The sequence below is a fragment of the Scleropages formosus genome, chromosome 14, assembly GCF_900964775.1.
Source record: "Scleropages formosus chromosome 14, fSclFor1.1, whole genome shotgun sequence".
In the NCBI taxonomy this organism is placed as follows: Eukaryota; Metazoa; Chordata; class Actinopteri; order Osteoglossiformes; family Osteoglossidae; genus Scleropages; species Scleropages formosus.
Genome location: NC_041819.1, coordinates 7,400,767 through 7,419,751, shown reverse-complemented (window position 1 = coordinate 7,419,751; position 18,985 = coordinate 7,400,767). Strand labels below are relative to the sequence as shown.

The window sequence follows — 18,985 nt, the reverse complement described above, 5'->3', positions numbered from 1 at the left end:
GCAAGGATGGAGCCCTTGCTACAACACCAGCAGTGTTGCCATGTTCAGCATGCTTTAGCCTTTCCTCTCTCGTCCTTCACTATTTTCTTTACTGGTCACACTTCTGCATCTTTGTCTTTCTCTGGACTTTTTTACTCTCTCTCTCACTCACACACACACACACACACACACACACTGACTGACTGAAACCACTTGTCCCAAGCGGGGTCACAGCAACCTGGAGCCTAACCCAGAAACACAGGGTGCAAGGCTGGATGCCAGTCCATCGCAAGACACCCCAAGTAGGACTCAAACCCCAGACCCACCAGAGCACAGGCCAATCCCGCTGCGCCACCCCACCCCCTCTTTTTACTGTACATGTTAATCTAAACCTAGCTATAATTATACAATTATAATTATCTAGCAGGGTGGAAGGATTATATTTCACAGTTGGCCTGGGAACGGCTGGGGATCCCCCAGGTTGAGCTGGAGGAAGTTGCGGGGGACAGGGGCGGCTGGGCCTCTCTGCTCTCCCTGCTGCCACCGCGACCCTTTTAGGACAAGCGGGATAGAAGATGGATGGATGGATGGATGGATGGATAGAAGGGTGACATGGGACACAGCATAGTGCCGGTGTCTTGCAGCTCTTGAACTGTGGATTTCGAAGTCGTTTTAAATCTGGCTCCATCTGTGGAGTTTGCATCTTCTACCAGCACATTGGGTTTCTCTTTCTACTAGTAGTTTCTAAATAAATTGAAAAAAAAGAGAAGATTTTTGCCTCTTTTAGTAATTTAAAACTAAAACAAATCCAATTTCCCTAGATTTTGTATTAATTTACATCAAAATATATCCTGGGAAATGTTTACATTGCTAAAAGAGGCAAAAATCCTTTTTCCATATATTTACAAGCTGCTACTAGAAGGAGAAGCCTTGTTCTAAATTATGTAACAAAACGGCTTAATAAACTGAAATAATAAATTATATTGATACAAACACTTTATCTTGCTTTTCCGGGTTGCCCATCTCGGAGAACTCCTGCAGCATCCACTGTGTCTCAGGCACTCTGTGTGAAACAGCATCTCGGAGCTCCATTCAAGACCATAATTGTAAACAAGATGAGAATCAATATGACATCTTCGCAGGCCTCCCAGGAAGGTGTCGGTTATATTCTTTGACAGAATAAATCATTAGATATGTAGCTCTCGCAGGGGGACACGGCGGAGCGTGCGAAACATGAATCAGCTGGAGCAGCTAATGGAGGATTTGCCCTTGCTGCTGTCGTTCCACAGGGAGGAAAAATCCCAATCAGGTGGACCGCGCCGGAGGCCATCGCCTACCGCAAGTTTACTTCGGCCAGCGATGTGTGGAGCTACGGCATCGTGCTCTGGGAAGTGATGTCCTACGGGGAGAGGCCCTACTGGGAGATGTCTAATCAGGATGTGAGTATTTGGCTGTAACCGTGCAGCTGTGCGCTGTGGCACACGGGAACTGGGGAGAGGCGACGGGCGAGGGCTGCTCCGCTGTTGCTCCGCTCTGCTCCTCGTGAACACATAAACAGGCAAACAAGTAAACAAAAACCACTGCAGCACTTCTGTCCGCGCCTGCATGAAAATCGATCAGTCGAGTCGAGTTCCCTGGAAAAATCTGCTCCGTTGCGCGAATCTCAGCCGGCGCTTTCTGCGTTTCGGCAGGAATCCGCAGCAGTCGCTGCGTGACGCAGACATTATGAGGTCATTCTTTAAGGCGAGAGTTTATTTGAGTTTATTTAGACTGTATTAGCAGGTCACTGGTAAAACAGTGTTGAAAAGCTAAATAAATAAGACATATGGTTATTTATTATGAGTTATGTATTTCCAGGTTCCCTTAAACAGACAAAGAAATTGAATTTTTGGCTTCCAATCAAATTTCCTCTCAGGCTTGTGCAGAAAGGAAGATATATGGTCATAAGTTATGTGGCATAACACTTTTATGCTTTTCTGCGTGAAGTCCATTCATATTAATTTATTAGTTTCAGCTGTGCTTATGGAGGCAGAGAGGCATTTAGGGCTCGTCTGTTGTCGGGTGCAGGTGATCAAGGCGGTGGACGAGGGATACCGTCTGCCCCCTCCAATGGACTGCCCAGCCGCCCTGTACCAGCTCATGCTCGATTCCTGGCAGAAGGAGCGCAACAACCGACCCAAGTTCACCGACATCGTCAGCTTCCTGGACAAGCTGATCCGGAACCCGGGGAGCCTGAAGGTGATCGCCAACACCGCCTCCAGGTGGGTCGCTGCCCGGCTTAGATCACAGGAGACCATTTCCGCTTGTCCGTTCCCCGAAACCAGTGCCTTTCTTGATGCTCAGCCCGCCCACGCAAGTCAGGAGGGGACAAGCCCTGGCTCGCTCTGTTCCCAAACTACGACATCACATCCTGCTTAATGGTGGCCAGATTGTCTCTTTCAGCATTAAGAAGAGGAAATGGTTTATGGTTCACTGAAACGGTCTTTTTATCACTCACTCTTTCCTTAAACAGCTGGCCTCCATTAATTAACTTCCACTACAGCAGCGGCCTATAAAGCATCTCCTTGTTTAAATAATACTTTTGTGAGGCTGAAAGTTTTTTTTTTTTCCTTTTTTTCTTTGAAATTTGCTGGTGTTGGACAGTTGACATTGTCAAAAAGAGCTGGGTGTTTGAGGACCTGAAGGTCTTCCGTCTCTGGGTGTGTTTGCAGACTGAAGTGTTCATTACAGCCATTCCTTTATCTGCGGGGATTATTACAAATGCACATGTGTAGCCTGACCCAGTACTCATGCTCTACTGTGAGTTATCCTCACTTTTCCAAGTAACCCTGAATTCATAGTGGCTCAGCACTGGGTTGGGTACTGTACAGGACAGATGCTGTTTGGAACTGTGTAAGCAGATGGATGAGTAACCCATTGGAAGTAGTGTATCTAGCGGTGTAAGTCACCTTGGATTAATAATGTGTGGGCTGATAACACTACATAGTGTTCACTGGAAGCGGCTTTGGAGGAAAGCATCTGCTAAATGAATAAAAGTAAACTTATATGTAAAATGTATATTTGGAATATTATCCGTAAGAAAATGTACATGAAGTACTGGAAGAAACTGAAAGAAGTGTATAAAGAAACACACACACAGAGTTTCTGAAGCGCTTGTCCCATACAGCGTTGCAGGGAACCAGAGCCTACCCGGCAGCACAGGGCATAAGGCCAGAGGGGGAGGGGACACACCCAGGACAGGATGCTAGTCCGTCGCAAGGCACCCCAAGCGGGACTCGAACCCCAGACCCACTAGAGAGCAGGACCCGGTCCAACCCACTGCACCACTGCGCCCTCTTATAAAGAAACATTGAAGTATAAATAAAAAGGGGAACCAGAATAAAATATAAGGAATTAAAATAATTGTCTACATTTCAATCAAGAGATTTGATAAGATGAAGGCCCATGAAGACTCTACATTTTTGAGTGTATACTTTAGTGTTCCAGCTTGCAACTAGCAGTAAATACTGCATTTATTAAAGGAAATGAGAGAATTGACTGCTTTTTCTCTAAAATTCTTCGCTAGTTAGTTACTGTGAGGAAAAGTTTTGTTTTTTTCAAATAGCTGCTGCAAACACATGAATTTTTGTACATCTTTACATGAAAATATGTAGATATGTGTAAAAATATACTGTATATATACTAGCCTAGCAAATGAAGTCTACAGACTATACGGCTATATTCCGGAACATCATTTTTTCCCTCCTTTCTCTTGGAAAGTAGCATTAATGTCTGAGTTATTTTCCCTTGTGATTTTTCTAACAATGTGCATATATTTTCCAAGCAAACTACCAATTACAGAACTAAGCACAAAATCACACATTTGTGAGAGCATTTTTATGCTTTCACAGAACAAAAACAGAACTGGCCATAAAACTGAATAGGAAATTGATGCAAATTTGCATAAGAATACAAGTAACACATAATAAAACGTGAATTCCGATTCAAACCCCTTGTGGATTACTGCATAATGTAAATAAAGTAAAACATGGTTCCATAGGTGCACAACATTTTGATAAATAGGCGCTGATTGCTTCCCTCTTTAGAAATGTATTTACACAAAGATAAAGATATTTATAAACATTTGCCTGAATTGCTGTAAAGGTATGTGAAGTGTCTACAGTGTGCAGTTCCAGTGAGTCTCCGGAACTGGAGCGTACCTTCTGGGCTTTACGCGGGGCGAGTGGTCGATGGCCTGAAGCGTCAAAAGACTCCAGGAGCGTCTGCCGCAGCTCTTCGAGCTGTTTGTTTGTGGCAGTGTGTGCTAACATAGCACATGCGTCCTGCACAGAGAGGCTGGCATTTAAACCCTCCCTAAGCCCCACGTGAGAGGCTAGGTGACTCAAGAACCGATGCACGTTGTGAGAAATGTGGGCATCCCTTTGATGGAACCCATGTGTAATGGTCCTTCTCTTCTTCATGACATATTCCCTCAGAGGGTGCTGGATGAAGGCATCAGGACTTCTGTGGAAGTGTGACACCATGGCAGTATGGATACTGGGGTGGTAGGATCATCTCACACACACACACACACACACACACACACACACACACACACTGTCTGAACCGCTTGTCCCATACGGGGTTGCGGGGAGCCAGAGCCTAACCTGACAACACAGGGCATAAGGCCGGAAGGGGGAGGGGACACACCCAGGACGGGATGCCAGTCCGTCGCAAGGCACCCTAAGTGGGATTCAAACCCCAGACCCACCGGAGAGCAGGATCCAGTCCAATCCACTGCGCCACCGCGCCCCCCTTTAGAATCATCTCATATGTCTAAGACAGGAAATACAAGATATGGGCTGACATGCAGTAACCTGGCTGTTATATATGGATATTGAAGTCAAGACAAAGAAGCCAAACACATGCATATGTAACAAAGAGAAAAGCAGTGGGTAGCTGATTGCGCAGTGGACCGAGCTGCTGCCTTCACGTCTGAAGGTCGCAGGCTCAAATACCCCGTTCTTCCGTGGTACCCTTGAACAAGGTACTTTGCCTGCTCCACAAAAAAATTACCCAGCTGTATAAATGTGTTAGTAAATATAGGTAGTTTAACATTGTTATTTGCCTTGCTAGCTAAGTGAATAAATTTAAAATGAGTGAGAGAGACTGAAGAAAAGTGGAGGGCTGACGAACGTTTAACGCAGAAGATGGAACAGAAAAAAACATCAGCAGCAGATCACTGTAGGTTCCAAAATCATGCTGTCTCAGATGTATCTTTATTGACTGTGTACTGTATACATACAGGGGGGGCACAGTGGTTCAGCCGGTTTGGTTGGGTCCCGCTCTCTGGCGAGTCTGGGGTTCGAGTCCTGCTTGGGGTGCCTTGTGATGGATTGACATCCCATCCAGGTTGTGTCCCCTCCCCCTTCGTGCTTGCGCCCCATGTTGCCGGGTTAGGCTCCGTTTCACCGCGGCTCAGACGGCGTGCGTATGCGTCTGTGTGTGTGTGTGTGTGTGTGTGTGTGTGTGTGTGTGTGTGAATACAGGAAAGAAGCAGAGTCCACAGATGCATCCCTGTCAGATTTTCTCCGTCCTGTTCTGGTTTTGATCGAGTTTTTGGGTTCTGCTCCATGAATCAGACTCAAAGTCGCTCGCGTGTAATATGAGCAGAAACGGTCACACACCCCTTATTGTTCCAGGCCCTCTGTGGGGTCCTACAGTGGGGAAGCAGCTCATCTTTGAGATACAGCACAAAGGGAATAAGGCAGATTATACTGGATTGAGAACTGAACCATTTCATGGTTCTGTTTATTTTGCTGGACTTGCTGCGTTTACTACAGCCAAAACAAGTACGGACCGAGTGCAACAGAAACAATACTGCATGCTGTACGGTGTTCGCAAGACACCGCTGCGAGACATCCACGGATTCTCATTATGATCCAGTTTATTTCTGTCTCTCGGTGGAACTGCTTATTTTAAGAAATCCACTTGTTATCAGAGAAATTATACTGCTTGGAACATTACCATCCGTGTTAGGGATTCATACGGCTGCATTCCAAAGTTTGCCGTCCTTTATATGAAATCTGTATAAATAAAGGTATGTATATAAAAAAGGTAGAGCTGAATGAAAAATAAATTGTGAGAAGTGTACTGATTTGTGGCACTCAGGTTTTCCTGCTTTTCTGTGTCTGTATTTTAAGATGGACAAGTTCTACAGGAGAAGGGGGTCAGAGCTGTAGGCAGAGACTCAGACTTCCGGACTCTCACTCCAGGCAATGGGGTCTAGAGGTTCACTCCTTGCGGGCAGAAGGGACTTCAGTAGGAGAGTCTTGGTAACGGTGTGTGTTAGTTGTAACCGAGGAAGGTTACCAGCCGCGCTAGTGTCTGTGTGGTGGGTACAGTGCGTCGTTCGATCCGTGTGTGGGTGTGTGTGCGTGCGCACGTGTCACATAAATGTATGACCCAGCAAATATTTACCATGTATTCTACTGTCATGTTATGTTTCTCATCTGTCCAGGTTTGCCACTTTGTGTAAGAGTGCCTTCTAAATAGATCACTTTGAATATTCTGCATTTGTTCTGCTATTTTTTTCTTTGGACAAAACTACACACTTTACTGAGCAGTGAGTTCAGTTACATGCAGTCTGTGACAAAGAGTGTACGTCTTCTTCTCCGTAATCTAAGGGAAAAAGTGCGTAATATTGGGAGAGCAGTTGAAAGTAACGGCCCTTAGGAAAGTGATCGCAAACCAAACATCCCGAGGAGGACCGGTCGGCTGCCGGGGCCCGTTCACGGTGACGGAGGGGAGAAAAGAAATGCTCTGCACGCAGTCCCTCAAGGTGTTTCTCTGAGCAGACCTGGGGGGGGCCAGTTGGCAGATCGCCCTCTGGGCCGTCGTGTTTTCTCTCGACAGCACACTTTCACAGTAATAACACGCCCGTGCCTGATGGGAAACGCACACTTGCGTTCTGACTGCTCAGAGTGGTGTTCCTCTGGCGAACACGCAGCTGGTCTGGGTGGGCCTGTGTGCCGGGGGGCCGGGGGGGCCGGGGGGGCCGGCGGACCGGGGACCGGGGCCTGCAGTCCCGCAGTGACAGATTTATTCCACAGGCCCAGTGATGCTCCATCAAGACGGGTGTTCTGGGACTATGTCTCACATCCCCCACCCTTAAGCTAACCCCTGCCGTCTCCCTCCGCACTGCCTCCTACAGGCCGTCAAACCTCCTGCTGGAGCGCAGCGGAACATCGGACGTTACCACTTTTCGGTCGATGGGGGGTTGGCTGGACAGCGTGCGGACCCTGCCGTGCCGGGACGCCTTCGGCGGGGTGGGCTACAGCTCCTGCGACACTCTGCCCAAGACCTCCGCCGAGTAAGAGACCCCCATTTTTAACACTACTTCGCATATTCAACATAAACCGAAATATACAGTGAGACAGACAAGAATAATCCTCTTCACAAGTTTGCTATCAGTTAGCATGTTTATATGGGTGCAATTTATACAAAAAAAGGTCAAAATGTTTTCATTAGCCTTAATATATATTATTTTGTTTAAATTATATATAAAAAATGCTATGCTGTAATGGCTATATACAGTTATTTTGCTTGCTATTAGGCCGTGGCTTTTGAAAAAATATGATACTCAATGCAATACTTACTTTTGTACATAATTGTCTAGAGAAAAAGAGATGCATTTACACACACTGTCTCAAACTATTTGTCCCGAGCGCGGTCACAGCAAACCAGAGCCTAACCTGGCAACACAGGGTGTAAGGCTGGAGGGGACACACCCAGGATGGGACACCAGTCCATTGCAAGGCACCCCAAGCAGGGCTTGAACCCCAGACCTGCCACACAGCAGGTGGTGGCCAAGCCTCATGCACCACCACACCCCTCTCAAGATGTGTTTAATACATTTTTAAAGTTGGTAGTGTTTGAATACCTTTTATTTGTTCTGTGTGCATGAAACCCTTTTTCCTAGGCTCTTTCCCTGGTTCATGTCAGTTTGTCCCTGCATTCCTCTTCAGCAACGTTACTTTCTCAGACATTTAAAGTCAAAAACAGCCTGTGATCCAGAAGAAAAATAAATGGCTCAAATGTGTTTATGTGGGCCTGATATTGTGGCTTTAACACTAATTTGAAGAGGTCAAATGAGACACAAATAAGCAAGGTACGGTTTTCCAGAGAATGTTTTCCATCCTAAAGAAGCCCACATTCTCTTCCACTACCCTGAAAAATTAAACATGTTTACAAATCTTCCTACGTCGACTTATACGGGCAGTCTGTTAAATGTGGGAGTGGAGTTTTGATTTAAAGCAGTAATGACTTTATTGTAGCCATACTTATTTCTGTTCATACTCCAGCAAGAGCAAAAAAAAAAATAAGAGCTGCAGCACTGACAGAACCAACTGGCTGGAAATGAGGTTAGCAAATTGAATCCGGCAGCTCCTGTAGTTAAGGAACCCAGCCGACTCCAACAAACTTCAAATAATAATCCCCCAAACCTTCTCCCATCCCACTGAAGGGGGCTTATGGGAAATACCGAGTTGTGGCATGCCAGAGGGTAGCTCTTAGTGCACATCCCAGGGGGACCTCTGTTCCACTTAAGTGATAAGATATTTGACAATTTATTGTAAATAATTAGACATTTCTTATCAAGAGGATCAAAGCCTTTTTTCTGGGGCAGCTTTTGAGTATTGCTTGAAAAACTGGACTAAATGCAAAGCAGTGAGACGTTAACATAACCCTGCAATGGCTTTTCAATCCCTAGTGGGACAAATGCTACCAATAAACTGTGCGATTCTTACTGTGTGATGCTCTTACACATGCTAATGTGTTTATCTGCCTAGCGTTGACAGCTGTGTAAATCGTTGCATAATTGTTGTTGTACGAACCCAACCTTGTAAGTAACCTTGGATAACGGCAGATAATAATTGAAGATGATTAGCCATGATAGTCATATCTCACATCATAAGGAATACTAATATATGCTTGGTATGAAGTGATGTCTTTACATTTGTTGTAGTTTAAACTAGAATGCACACAGTGTCTGTGTCACGTCCACGCTCACAACACAAGCAACAACACCTGACTCCGCAATAGCTCATGAGTAATCGCTCACCCTACAAAGACCCTCTTCAGCTCTCGTACCGTTGCGGAATCTCGTTTGGGACAACCGCCCTTCCTCGTGTTACTACACTCTTGCTCTGTCCACGATCTCCGGTTTTTTGACTCCTTGCTTTGTTCTCCGACTACGTCCATGAATCCTCGTTCCTGTCCTGTTCGCCGATCGACCGACCCTGGTTTTGAGACCTTGCCTCTTCCCTCAACGTCTAACGAACAACGCCGCGCTTGGGTTCAGCCGTCTCGGCTCCCTGTGTTCCGCGTGACGGTCTAAAGCTGCTTGTCCCAAGCAGGATCGTGGCGAACCGGAGCCTAACCCAGCAATGCAGGGCGTAAGGCCGGAGGGGCAGGGGACACACCCAGGACAGGACTCCAGTCCACCACATTGCACCCCCACCCCAGACTCACCAGAGAGCAGGACGCAGTAAAACCTACTACACCACTGTACCCCCTGGAGTAAATTAGAATACCTATCATAAAAATAGTTTTACTGAACTTTGTGTGCCTATGTTTTTCCTGGCTGCCTGTTTACAAGCAGAGTACATAGCGATGTCACAGCAGACAGGAATTCGGGTAAATTAGTCTCTGGCATGAAATGCGACTGTCCACCTGTGATCCTCAGCGCTTCTTGGAACGGTGTGTTTTAGTTAGAAGTCACAAAAGGAGCACAGGGCGTCTGTTCAGTGTGACGCCCCTTCTTTATTATATATCAAACTTCTTATCCACAAGCCAGTGGGGGTCCCGTGTCACTGTCATTCTAAAGGTGTACTTTGTCCATAGAATCTGCCTGACCGAGGTAAGGCCTGCAGCCACGTGCCCTGAATGGGAGCCATCCATGGGAATTACGACACTTTAACCCCAAAAGGCTGGACGGTGGGTTTGACCACTGCTTATTATGCGCTGACTGCCTGCACTCACGAGCGCCAGGCGATGGCCGAAAGAGACCCAGCGCACAGCACCAGTCACCCCGACTGAGCTCGCTTGAGCTGTGCCTGTCCTAACCTGGGATTGCTTATACTAATACGCTTTGACAATGTCTTCGTGCACCCAGGGATCAAGCTGTCTTTAAAGTTCTCCACATGTCATTCCTGATGCCGCGGTGTATAACTGCGTAGATCCTAGTAATTTACTAACTTTTTTTCATACTAATTCCAACATTTGAAGATGTGAAGGGAAATTCATATAGTGGATCTTTTGGACAAAGTTTCCTGAGTGTAACGCTGCTCTCAGTAGCGCATGGGGTTAATGCATCTGGTAAGTTTGGAGTGAAGAATAAATGATCACATCCTTTGTTGCATGGAACTAATCTGATTAAACATTTATTGTTGTTGTTGTCGTTGTTTTTTTTTTTTTTTTTAATAAAGGGGTCCTTTGTTAAGCAGTTTTGTTCCACCGTCTAGCGTCCATATGGTTGTGCAGCTGCATATAAGACCTGATTGTTGCTCCAGTCAGGTACAGTACATCACGCTGTTATGTAAACCAAAGGTGTTTCTCGATGCACCGGAGGACCTCACAATCACAGTAGAGCCAGGGAATGCAAGAAAAAAATGTTCACATTTGCCAAATTATTTTTTTTTTTTCTGTAGAAAGCAAGGCTTTCTATCTGTTCTGGTAACTTTTTAATGAAGCATGCAATACATTGCAAAATGAGAAGAACACTTATGAACGGTCCTGCAGATGAATGCCATCGGAATTTTTACGGATTAGCTCACAGGAAAGGCCAGCATTCAATTTCACATCTTTCCTGATGCTCATGAATGCTTTTGTTGTATGTTTAACATTAGCAATAAAAGCTGTAATACTGTAGAACAGCTTATAGTCCCTGCTTCATTAGATTAGTACTACAGCCAAAGTAAACCTGTGCACCATTGTCATCTGAATATATGGGTTGAAACACAGAGGTGTTAACCATTAGTGTATTTATAACAGCCCACATTACACCTAACATCCATTCCTCTGTTTCACACATATGATGGGTTGGAAAGAAACACACTGATCAGAACTGTACTTTTATGCAATATCTATGTGATTGCTCTCTGTTTAGATTCCATAGTAACACTTTGACCTTTAGCGTGTTATCCAAAAAAGTGTTTCAGCGTCAGGGTGGTTAACCTGACCACTGCAATGCTCTGCACTGAGTCCAGAAATTATATTTGGAATATTTAGCGCATAACTGGCACTGGATGCACCTGCACCACCATGGATCAGAGGTGGAGCAATGCTGCGAGAGAGCCGTACAGCACACTCCTCTTCATGATGACACTTTCCCTCTCCGTTTTGCAGGGAATTCAAAAAAGTTGGCGTGACGATCGCAGGACCTCAGAAGATTGTGAGCAGCATCAGGACGCTTGAAGCACACGCCAAGAATGGCCCCGTTCCCGTGTAGGCCCACGAGAATCTGGTGCCGCTTTTGCTGAAATGGACAGAAATGCAGTACTTAATGAGAGGGGGAGGTAGAAGATGAAACGTAGTGATGCTAGTGTGGAGCACGGCTTCCCCGGAGAGCGTCCTCTTACCCGAGACTTGCGACAGTGAATGCATGACCCTCGACAACCCCTCTCCAATCCCCCAGAAAAGGAGGTCCCTTGCAATGCATTAACAGGAAGAGAATGGTTTCTGCATGGCACCAGTGACCCTGGCAGCGGGGCCTGTGTCTCGCAGTTACACGACTGTGTCCGCGGCGCATTCCAGGAGAGCGGCTAACAGGAAACCATAAATGTCAAGAGCAAAGCCAGACGTGTCCGAGCGGTAACCACCAAAAGCTCTTAAGAGACGTTGAGGGAGTGCTTAACTCCTTTCCGAAATGCAGACTAAAAAGAACGGCTCCCCCCCGGCGCAGGCAGCACCTGGACCCCAAGATAAATTAACTTTCGCTAGCACGTTCAGTCACCAGTTCCTCCCCTCCGGAGAGGAGACTGGCTTTCTGTCAGGACAGATCGGCCTTCCGTCTTCGCCGCTCCACGTGGCCATTTGATGCTGCGTGTGCCTGGTGTGGGCTCTGAGAAAGCTGGGCCGCTGGAACCCAAAAAGCCATTTGAAACTCGAGATCCGGCGAGGTGAAGGACTCGTCACCTGTGGTCTCTGATAAACATGCATTCTTAGGATCGAGACGGTGGTTTTTGTCTTCGTTCGCTCATGTTTGTATATATGTGACACGGTCACTGACATCATCATGCCAATGCGTGTGTGTATGTGTGTGCGTGGGAAAGGTGCAGGGCTTTCAAAGGTGCCATTTATGAAGTCCACCATTTCTTTCAGGGATTAGTTGCCACTTTTGTGATTTTCTTCAGAATAAACTCACAGCTATTCGTCTAGATAGGAGGGACATGCACACATTTTTGTCAACACCTTGTTCAGAAACTGCATCTTACCCATTTGTTTATGTCCGTGTTCTTTGCGTATATTACACCTGGATCAAGTTCATAGGTAACTGAGGAACTCCAGAGATGCTCATATTTCATGGCTCACAGAAGCAATTGAAATTTTGTTTATTGATTTTGGACATGGCTCAGTTTCCATTCAGCACAAATGACTCAGTAAACATTGCAGTGTTTGGCTTTGGTTGTAATTCATCAGAATTGCTGCTCTGATTGCTCAGATCTCTAGATTAACTTAGCCCAAGGAGCACCTTGCTTATTACCAGGGGACATTTTATGTGAAGAGCAGACGTACGTTAAGCAAATGCTGCTTATTGCTTCTTGGCATTGAATTGCGGGGCTGAAGTCTGTCTACTGCCTGATAGCTGCAAAATGCTGAGGAAGCTGGAATCAAGCCTGGTGTTCCACATCTAGAAAGAGGAACCCAGCTGGAAGGTGTCCCTCCAGGACCAGTGCTGGGGATGCATTGGACCGCCTTCTGTGAGCCAGAGGGGCCCTTTAAGAGCAGATGGAGGTGGACTGATGTCTTATTCTCGACAACGCCTTTCCATATTTCAGGACCTCTGTTTATAATCAGGATCAGCTCATTTGGTTCCCAGCTGCCTAAACCATTGTCTTGTTTTGTAAAGTCTTGCTTTTTTTAAAAAAATGAAATGAATAAAATGCTTATTTAAAGCTAAAATTCATCTCACTTGATCTATGTCACTAAAAAAGAAAAAAAAACGAAACAGTTCTGCAAGACGTAGGTAGCCATTTTCATTTTCATGTTTTCGTGTCATCTTTATGTTCTGCCTTCAGATTATTTTTAACAGTGTTGGTGTCAATTCATTTTTTTTCATTTTCATGTGCTTGACAACTATGAAATATTTAAATAAACTGACAAGAATGGAAATGGGCACAGAATAAATCCACATTTCATTGAAACCAGTTACTGACACGTGATTTGCTGACAGCAGAAAGTGAGATTTCATTTAAAGATTCTCCTCATTTGGATCAGTCTTGGCATTCCTGTTCTTCATCCTGGCGGAAGAAAAACGTTGTAAGAGAAGATCACACAAACTTACTCAGACCCTGTGGTCCGTTTCATCCCGAGCGTTCGACTGCTCGAAGTGTCAAGAAGCAATGGTAGAGACGCTGCCATTGTGGTCAAGGTGGTAGAGATTGAACAACAACGGTGTCAGTGCACTTTCCCTGGTCCCTATAGCATAGATGTTTGAGTGCCTATTGAAGAAAAACATCAGCCTGAAGTTTTTGCAGTTTATGCTCTGTTATAGTGTAATCATTAATTCTGCCTCTTTCAGCTTGCTGGTTGAAAGATGCTGCTTCTCACAAAATTAGCATGTAGACATGAACATGTCGTTGTAATAACAGCATCGGTAAGTTAGCGATGACTTCTGTACTCATCGCTCTATTAATGTATGTGTGAAACAAAAAGACAATGTTTGTGTAAAAAATTAAAAATGAAAACATATTTATTGTTAACATACAGCGGACAATTGAATGTTTAATTTGTATCAAGTTATGACATGATGATTACGTGGCAGTAGTAGAAATATTTTGTATTTACATGGATTTTTCAAAGACGAATACTGTCAGCCTCCCCTTCCAAAACCATTTTTCTTTTAAATTTTTCCGTATGCGTGTGTGTTTGTATAGCTGTGCGTGTGCAAATGTAGATGGCTGTGTACTAATGTAAAATGATTAATAGTGGAAACATTTATATTTTTTATAATAAACATAATGAAATATTTTTAAAGAATGAATGCTGACAAAGTTGTTCAGTGTTTGATTTCTTATACATAGTTCTGTATAAAATTATTTGGCCCAGAAATAACATTTTACTTTAACATACCAGTGTAAAAGTGTTTTTTCTTACATTTCAAATTTTACAGTGTGCAGTATTTAGTAGTTTCATGTAATGTTTCTACGGGGGTGTGGTGGCACGACGGGTTCAGCTGGTGCCTGCTGTGTGGTGTGGTGGGTCTGGGGTTCGAGTCCTGCTTGAGGTGCCCTGCGACAGCCTGGCCCTCCATCCTGGGTGTGTCCCCTCAGCTTTGCACCCAGTGTTGCTAGGTTAGGCTCCGGTTCACTGCAACCCCACTCGGGACAAGCTGTTGTAGACGATGGGTGGAAATTCAAGGAGGGTAATGTCTTCTCGTACTTGGCTATGGTTTTTAGAGTTGTCTATTGCTGTGGACCATGTTTTGCAGTGTAGTTTATAAGGTTTTTCAAGTACAAGTATAGCCTCTCCAAGACACGCCTCAGCCCTGAAGAGTTGAGGAAAACCAGATATGTGATTTCAGGGGTGCTGTGCGATTATAGACAGAGAAAGGGGCCTGGACATTTTCCCCTGAGGATATTGCTCAAATTTACTCTGAAGCCCTTGGAGAGCCCACAGGCTACCGTAAGCCACACTGCAAACCAGTGTCTATATATATCATAAACCTATGGGACAAGTATCTTGGCTGAGACTGCACGTCACCACTGCACAAACAAAATATGCTCCATAGGAACCAGCATACGGATATAAACATGAATTTTCACACTTCTATTAACTGCTTGTCAGGCTGCATTATCATTCTCTGTCCTGCTGGTATCAAAGCTGGAGAGAATGCTCCTCTTTGGGGACTGCTTGAGTTGAGGCTATGGGAGAGCTAAGCAAATAGTTGACCTTGCTGAATTGAATAAATGATTAAGATCCCTAAAGTTCTTGTCTTAATAACACAGTTGACCCTTGATATACTGTTTTCCTACAATAAAGTAAACTAGAGAAAAGAAAATGTTAAGAAAATACATTTGCAGTACTGTACTGTATTTATCGATACCGTAAGTTTACGTTGTCTGTCTGTCTGTCAGTAAGTACCTACATCAATATTGTATTATATGATACAAAACACAGTAGATGTAATAGGTATTACACACACACACACACACACACACACACACACATTTTCAGAACCACTTGTCCCAGACAGGGTCGTGGGGAACCAGAGCCTAACCCGGCAACTCAGGGCGTGAGGCTGGAGGGGGAAGGGACACACCCAGAACGGGATGCCAGTCCGTCGCAAGGCACCCCAGGTAGGACTCAAACCCCAGACCCACCAGAGAGCAGGACTATGGTCCAACCCACGGTGCCACCGCACCCCTCAATAGGTATTACATGTATATTTTATGGTAGTAAATGATGAAATACACTAGTATCTACATACATTTTATGCATTCATGACACACCTAACTTTTTCTTAATTTTTTTGATATTTCTAGGCTATGCGGTTCGTCTGCGAGTTTTTTCAAATTGTCACAAATCTTCAAAATAGTTTTTTAGTATGTTTATTGAAAAAAACCAACTTATTAGTGGACCGGCGCAGTTCAAACCCGTGTTGCTCAAGGGTCAACTGTATAGTATACTGCAGTATGACTTTTCATGATCTGCTTTGTTCCTTTGCACAGACTGTTCAACTTTGTCCACCTTGCATTACTTCAGACAGCTGTCCTCATGTGTGAGATTTCTTGCGACATGTTCTGGAGGACTTTCACATAGAACTTGCCAAATAAATAAACACCAAAGATGAAGGGCTTAATCAAGTGTCAACTGGTCATGGAAAACAAAGTAAACGAATCCTTGAAAATAAAGCATAAATTTATTAACTCAGCTGCGGGCAATGAGATGGAGAGGGGGCTCAGAGATGCCGCCAAACACCTTCTGACACTCAAACAAGGTTTCCAAGTGTTTACAGCTGTAGCAGTAGATGACACAACCATGCAAAGATACAGTATACGTTTCTGTTGCTGCACTTTCAAAACCATGTACTGCAGATGTAACATCCTGAACAGGTCAAAGGTCTGTTTTAAATTTAGTGGTCATTTGTTAACTATTTCATAGCCATCATTTTCTTTGTATGTATATTTTTTACTCTGGATACATTTTGGTTTAAATTAGGTTTTAATGAAAAGGAGAAAATGTGGTGGCGCAGTGGGTTGGACTGGGTCCTGCTCTTTGGTGGGTCTGGGGTTCGAGTCCTGCTTGGGGTGCCTTGTGATGGACTGGCGTCCCCTCCTGGGTGTGTCCCCTCCTCCTCCGGCCTTACACTCTGTGTTGCCAGGTAGGCTCCGGTTTCCTGTGACCCTGTATAGGACAAGTGGTTCAGAAAGTGTGTGTGTGTGTGTGTGTGTGTGTGAAAAGGAGAAATGTTGATGAAACGCCTCCCTTTGCAGAGGTGCTCTTGAAAAAGAAAACCATCAAAAATGGTGTTCCCTGTTTCAGTTGTTGAATTCATCTGGGAATGTGATGTTTGCTTATTTGTAACACTGTCAGATGGATTGCACAGACTGAAGAGGACATTTTAGTGAAGGGCATCATTCTGACAGCCACTTGTCTTCCATGTCAACTGCCAGACCCTTGGGACTGCACCTCTGCACCATTCCACTGCAAAGACGTGATGCTCTGCCATGCCAAGCTAGGAAGGATGAAGCCCAAGCAGTCCACCAAGTCGCACCGCTCATCGCTCTCCCGGCAAACTGGGAGCAGCTCAGCGTTCGCTCTCATTTAGCCACACCTCCCAAAGTGGAAACAAACGGTGTGTGTGTGCCAGGTGGTGAACACTGCCATCTCAATGCTTCATCCACCCTACAGGGGAATGAAAGACATGACTTACTGCTACCTACCTCTTCCTTTTCACATAAGACATCATGATCATCACTTTCTAAGACATAATCAAAATAAATAATTCATCGGTGGAATAAATGTTTGTAAGAGAGAACATCAAGTTCAGTATTCATTCCAGTCGAACCCAAAAAGTCATTTGACACTTGAGATCCAGCGAGGTGAAGGAATCGTCACCTGTGGTCGCTGATAAACACGGATTCTTAGGATTGAGGCAGTGGTTTTTATCGTTGTTCATTTTATCATTATTATAAATATGTGTTACAGTTACTGACATCATTGTGCCGGTGTGGGTGTTTGTGTGTGTGTGTGTGTGTGTGTGTATATGGGGAAGGTGCAGGGCTTTCAAAGGTGTCATTTATAAAGTTCATTTCTTTTTGCAGTTCCTTTAGAATAAACTTAAAGCTATTTCTGTAGATCAAAGAACATGTATGAATTTTTTATTCATTAAAAAAAATGTATGGGGGTGCGGTGGCGCAGTGGGTTGGACCACGGTCCTGCTTTCCGGTGGGTCTGGGGTTCGAGTCCTGCTTGGGGTGCCTTGCGACGGACTGGCGTCCCGTCCTGGGTGTGTCCCCTCCCCCTCCGGCCTTACGCCCTGTGTTACCGGGTAGGCTCCGGTTCCCCGTGACCCCGTATGGGACAAGCGGTTCTGAAAATGTGTGTGTGTGTGTGTGTAAAAAAAATGTAAAATTTAAAATCTTTTAAATATAAAACATAAAAAATAATACACACACACACACATTTTCCGAACCGCTTGTCCCATACAGGGTCACGGGGAACCGGAGCCAACCCGGTAACACAGGGCGTAAGGTATACATTCAAATTCGTATTTGATTATGGTGTATGAGTGACAGAGAGAGTTCCACTGATGTATGGATGAGTGACCCATAGTAAGTAGTGTATCCAGCAGTGTAAGTCACTGCGGTGAATGAGGTGTGTGGGCTGATAACACTGCATAGAGTTCATTGGAAGGTGCTTTGGAGAAAAGCTTCTGCTAAATAAATAAATGCAAATGTCAATATAAATGTATTTTAGTGACTAACCCTGTTATCTTGAAAACAAAGTGTTTCTTAATCAGAAACCTCTCTTTCTTTGCTTGTACAATAGTCCTCCAGGCAGCTTCCCAACAGCCTTGCAATGAGGCTACCTTTACATTTACACTGATGGACGCCCAGGAAGAGTTTCTCCAAGTTGAACATACAAGAGCACATCGACTGCGTGGTAACCAGGAAAGGAAAGCGTAGCTTTCCAAGCAGATTGCAGGCAACAGCCTGCGACTCAGGGTAGCTCAGCTACACTCGTCTGTGGAGGAACTGCTTGGCTTTGTGGTTCCACGCATTCTCATTATCGAGAACCCAACGCCAAATCACAGCAGTGCATCACTCTCAGGATATTTAAAAGTGGCAGATGTGGCGCTGACAAGCAATTTTTTCTGCTTCATGTGTTCAACTTTGTTTTTCGTCAGAGTTTTTCTTTGAGGCAGAGGTGCAAATGGTTGTGACAACAATGTCTGTCACTGGCACAACCACCAGTTTCACACCAATGGCTGATTTTAGGGAAAAGATGAGTGAGGTCAAAGTCTTATCCCTGCATGATCTCATGGTTGTAGTCAAAGTGCCCCTTTTTTGTCCATTGGATGGCTGTACAATGACATCAGCACCCATGAGGCTTTGGGGAGGAGATCCCACAAAACCCACTCTCTGTTGCACAACTGGTCTATATCAAAGAATAACCTCTCATCCACAATGTTTAAAGATATATTTTACATTTTGCTGTCCTAGATCAGAAACATATGACTGAACTCTGTGATGACGTCTGTGATATCCCATTTGACTTTGACTCCTTTGACAGCCCTTTGGAT

The 18,985-nt window shown here is 44.9% G+C and overlaps 1 protein-coding gene across 2 annotated transcripts in view; it reads left to right on the top strand.

Moving 5' to 3' along the window:
• LOC108920562 (ephrin type-A receptor 3-like) overlaps window positions 1-13,241 on the top strand; it is a 77,798-nt gene extending 64,557 nt beyond the window's left edge. The window contains exons 14-18 of one of the 2 annotated variants that reach the window (XM_018729407.2): window positions 1,269-1,418; window positions 2,047-2,240; window positions 7,172-7,330; window positions 9,862-9,954; window positions 11,365-11,442. In XM_018729407.2, coding sequence (XP_018584923.1) covers window positions 1,269-1,418; window positions 2,047-2,240; window positions 7,172-7,330; window positions 9,862-9,937 — 579 coding nt within the window. In that variant the 3' untranslated portion in view covers window positions 9,938-9,954; window positions 11,365-11,442. Of the gene's footprint in view, window positions 1-1,268; window positions 1,419-2,046; window positions 2,241-7,171; window positions 7,331-9,861; window positions 9,955-11,364 lie in introns of both variants that reach the window. The other variant, XM_018729406.2, reaches the window with a different exon arrangement.
• The last annotated feature ends 5,744 nt before the right edge of the window (window positions 13,242-18,985 follow it).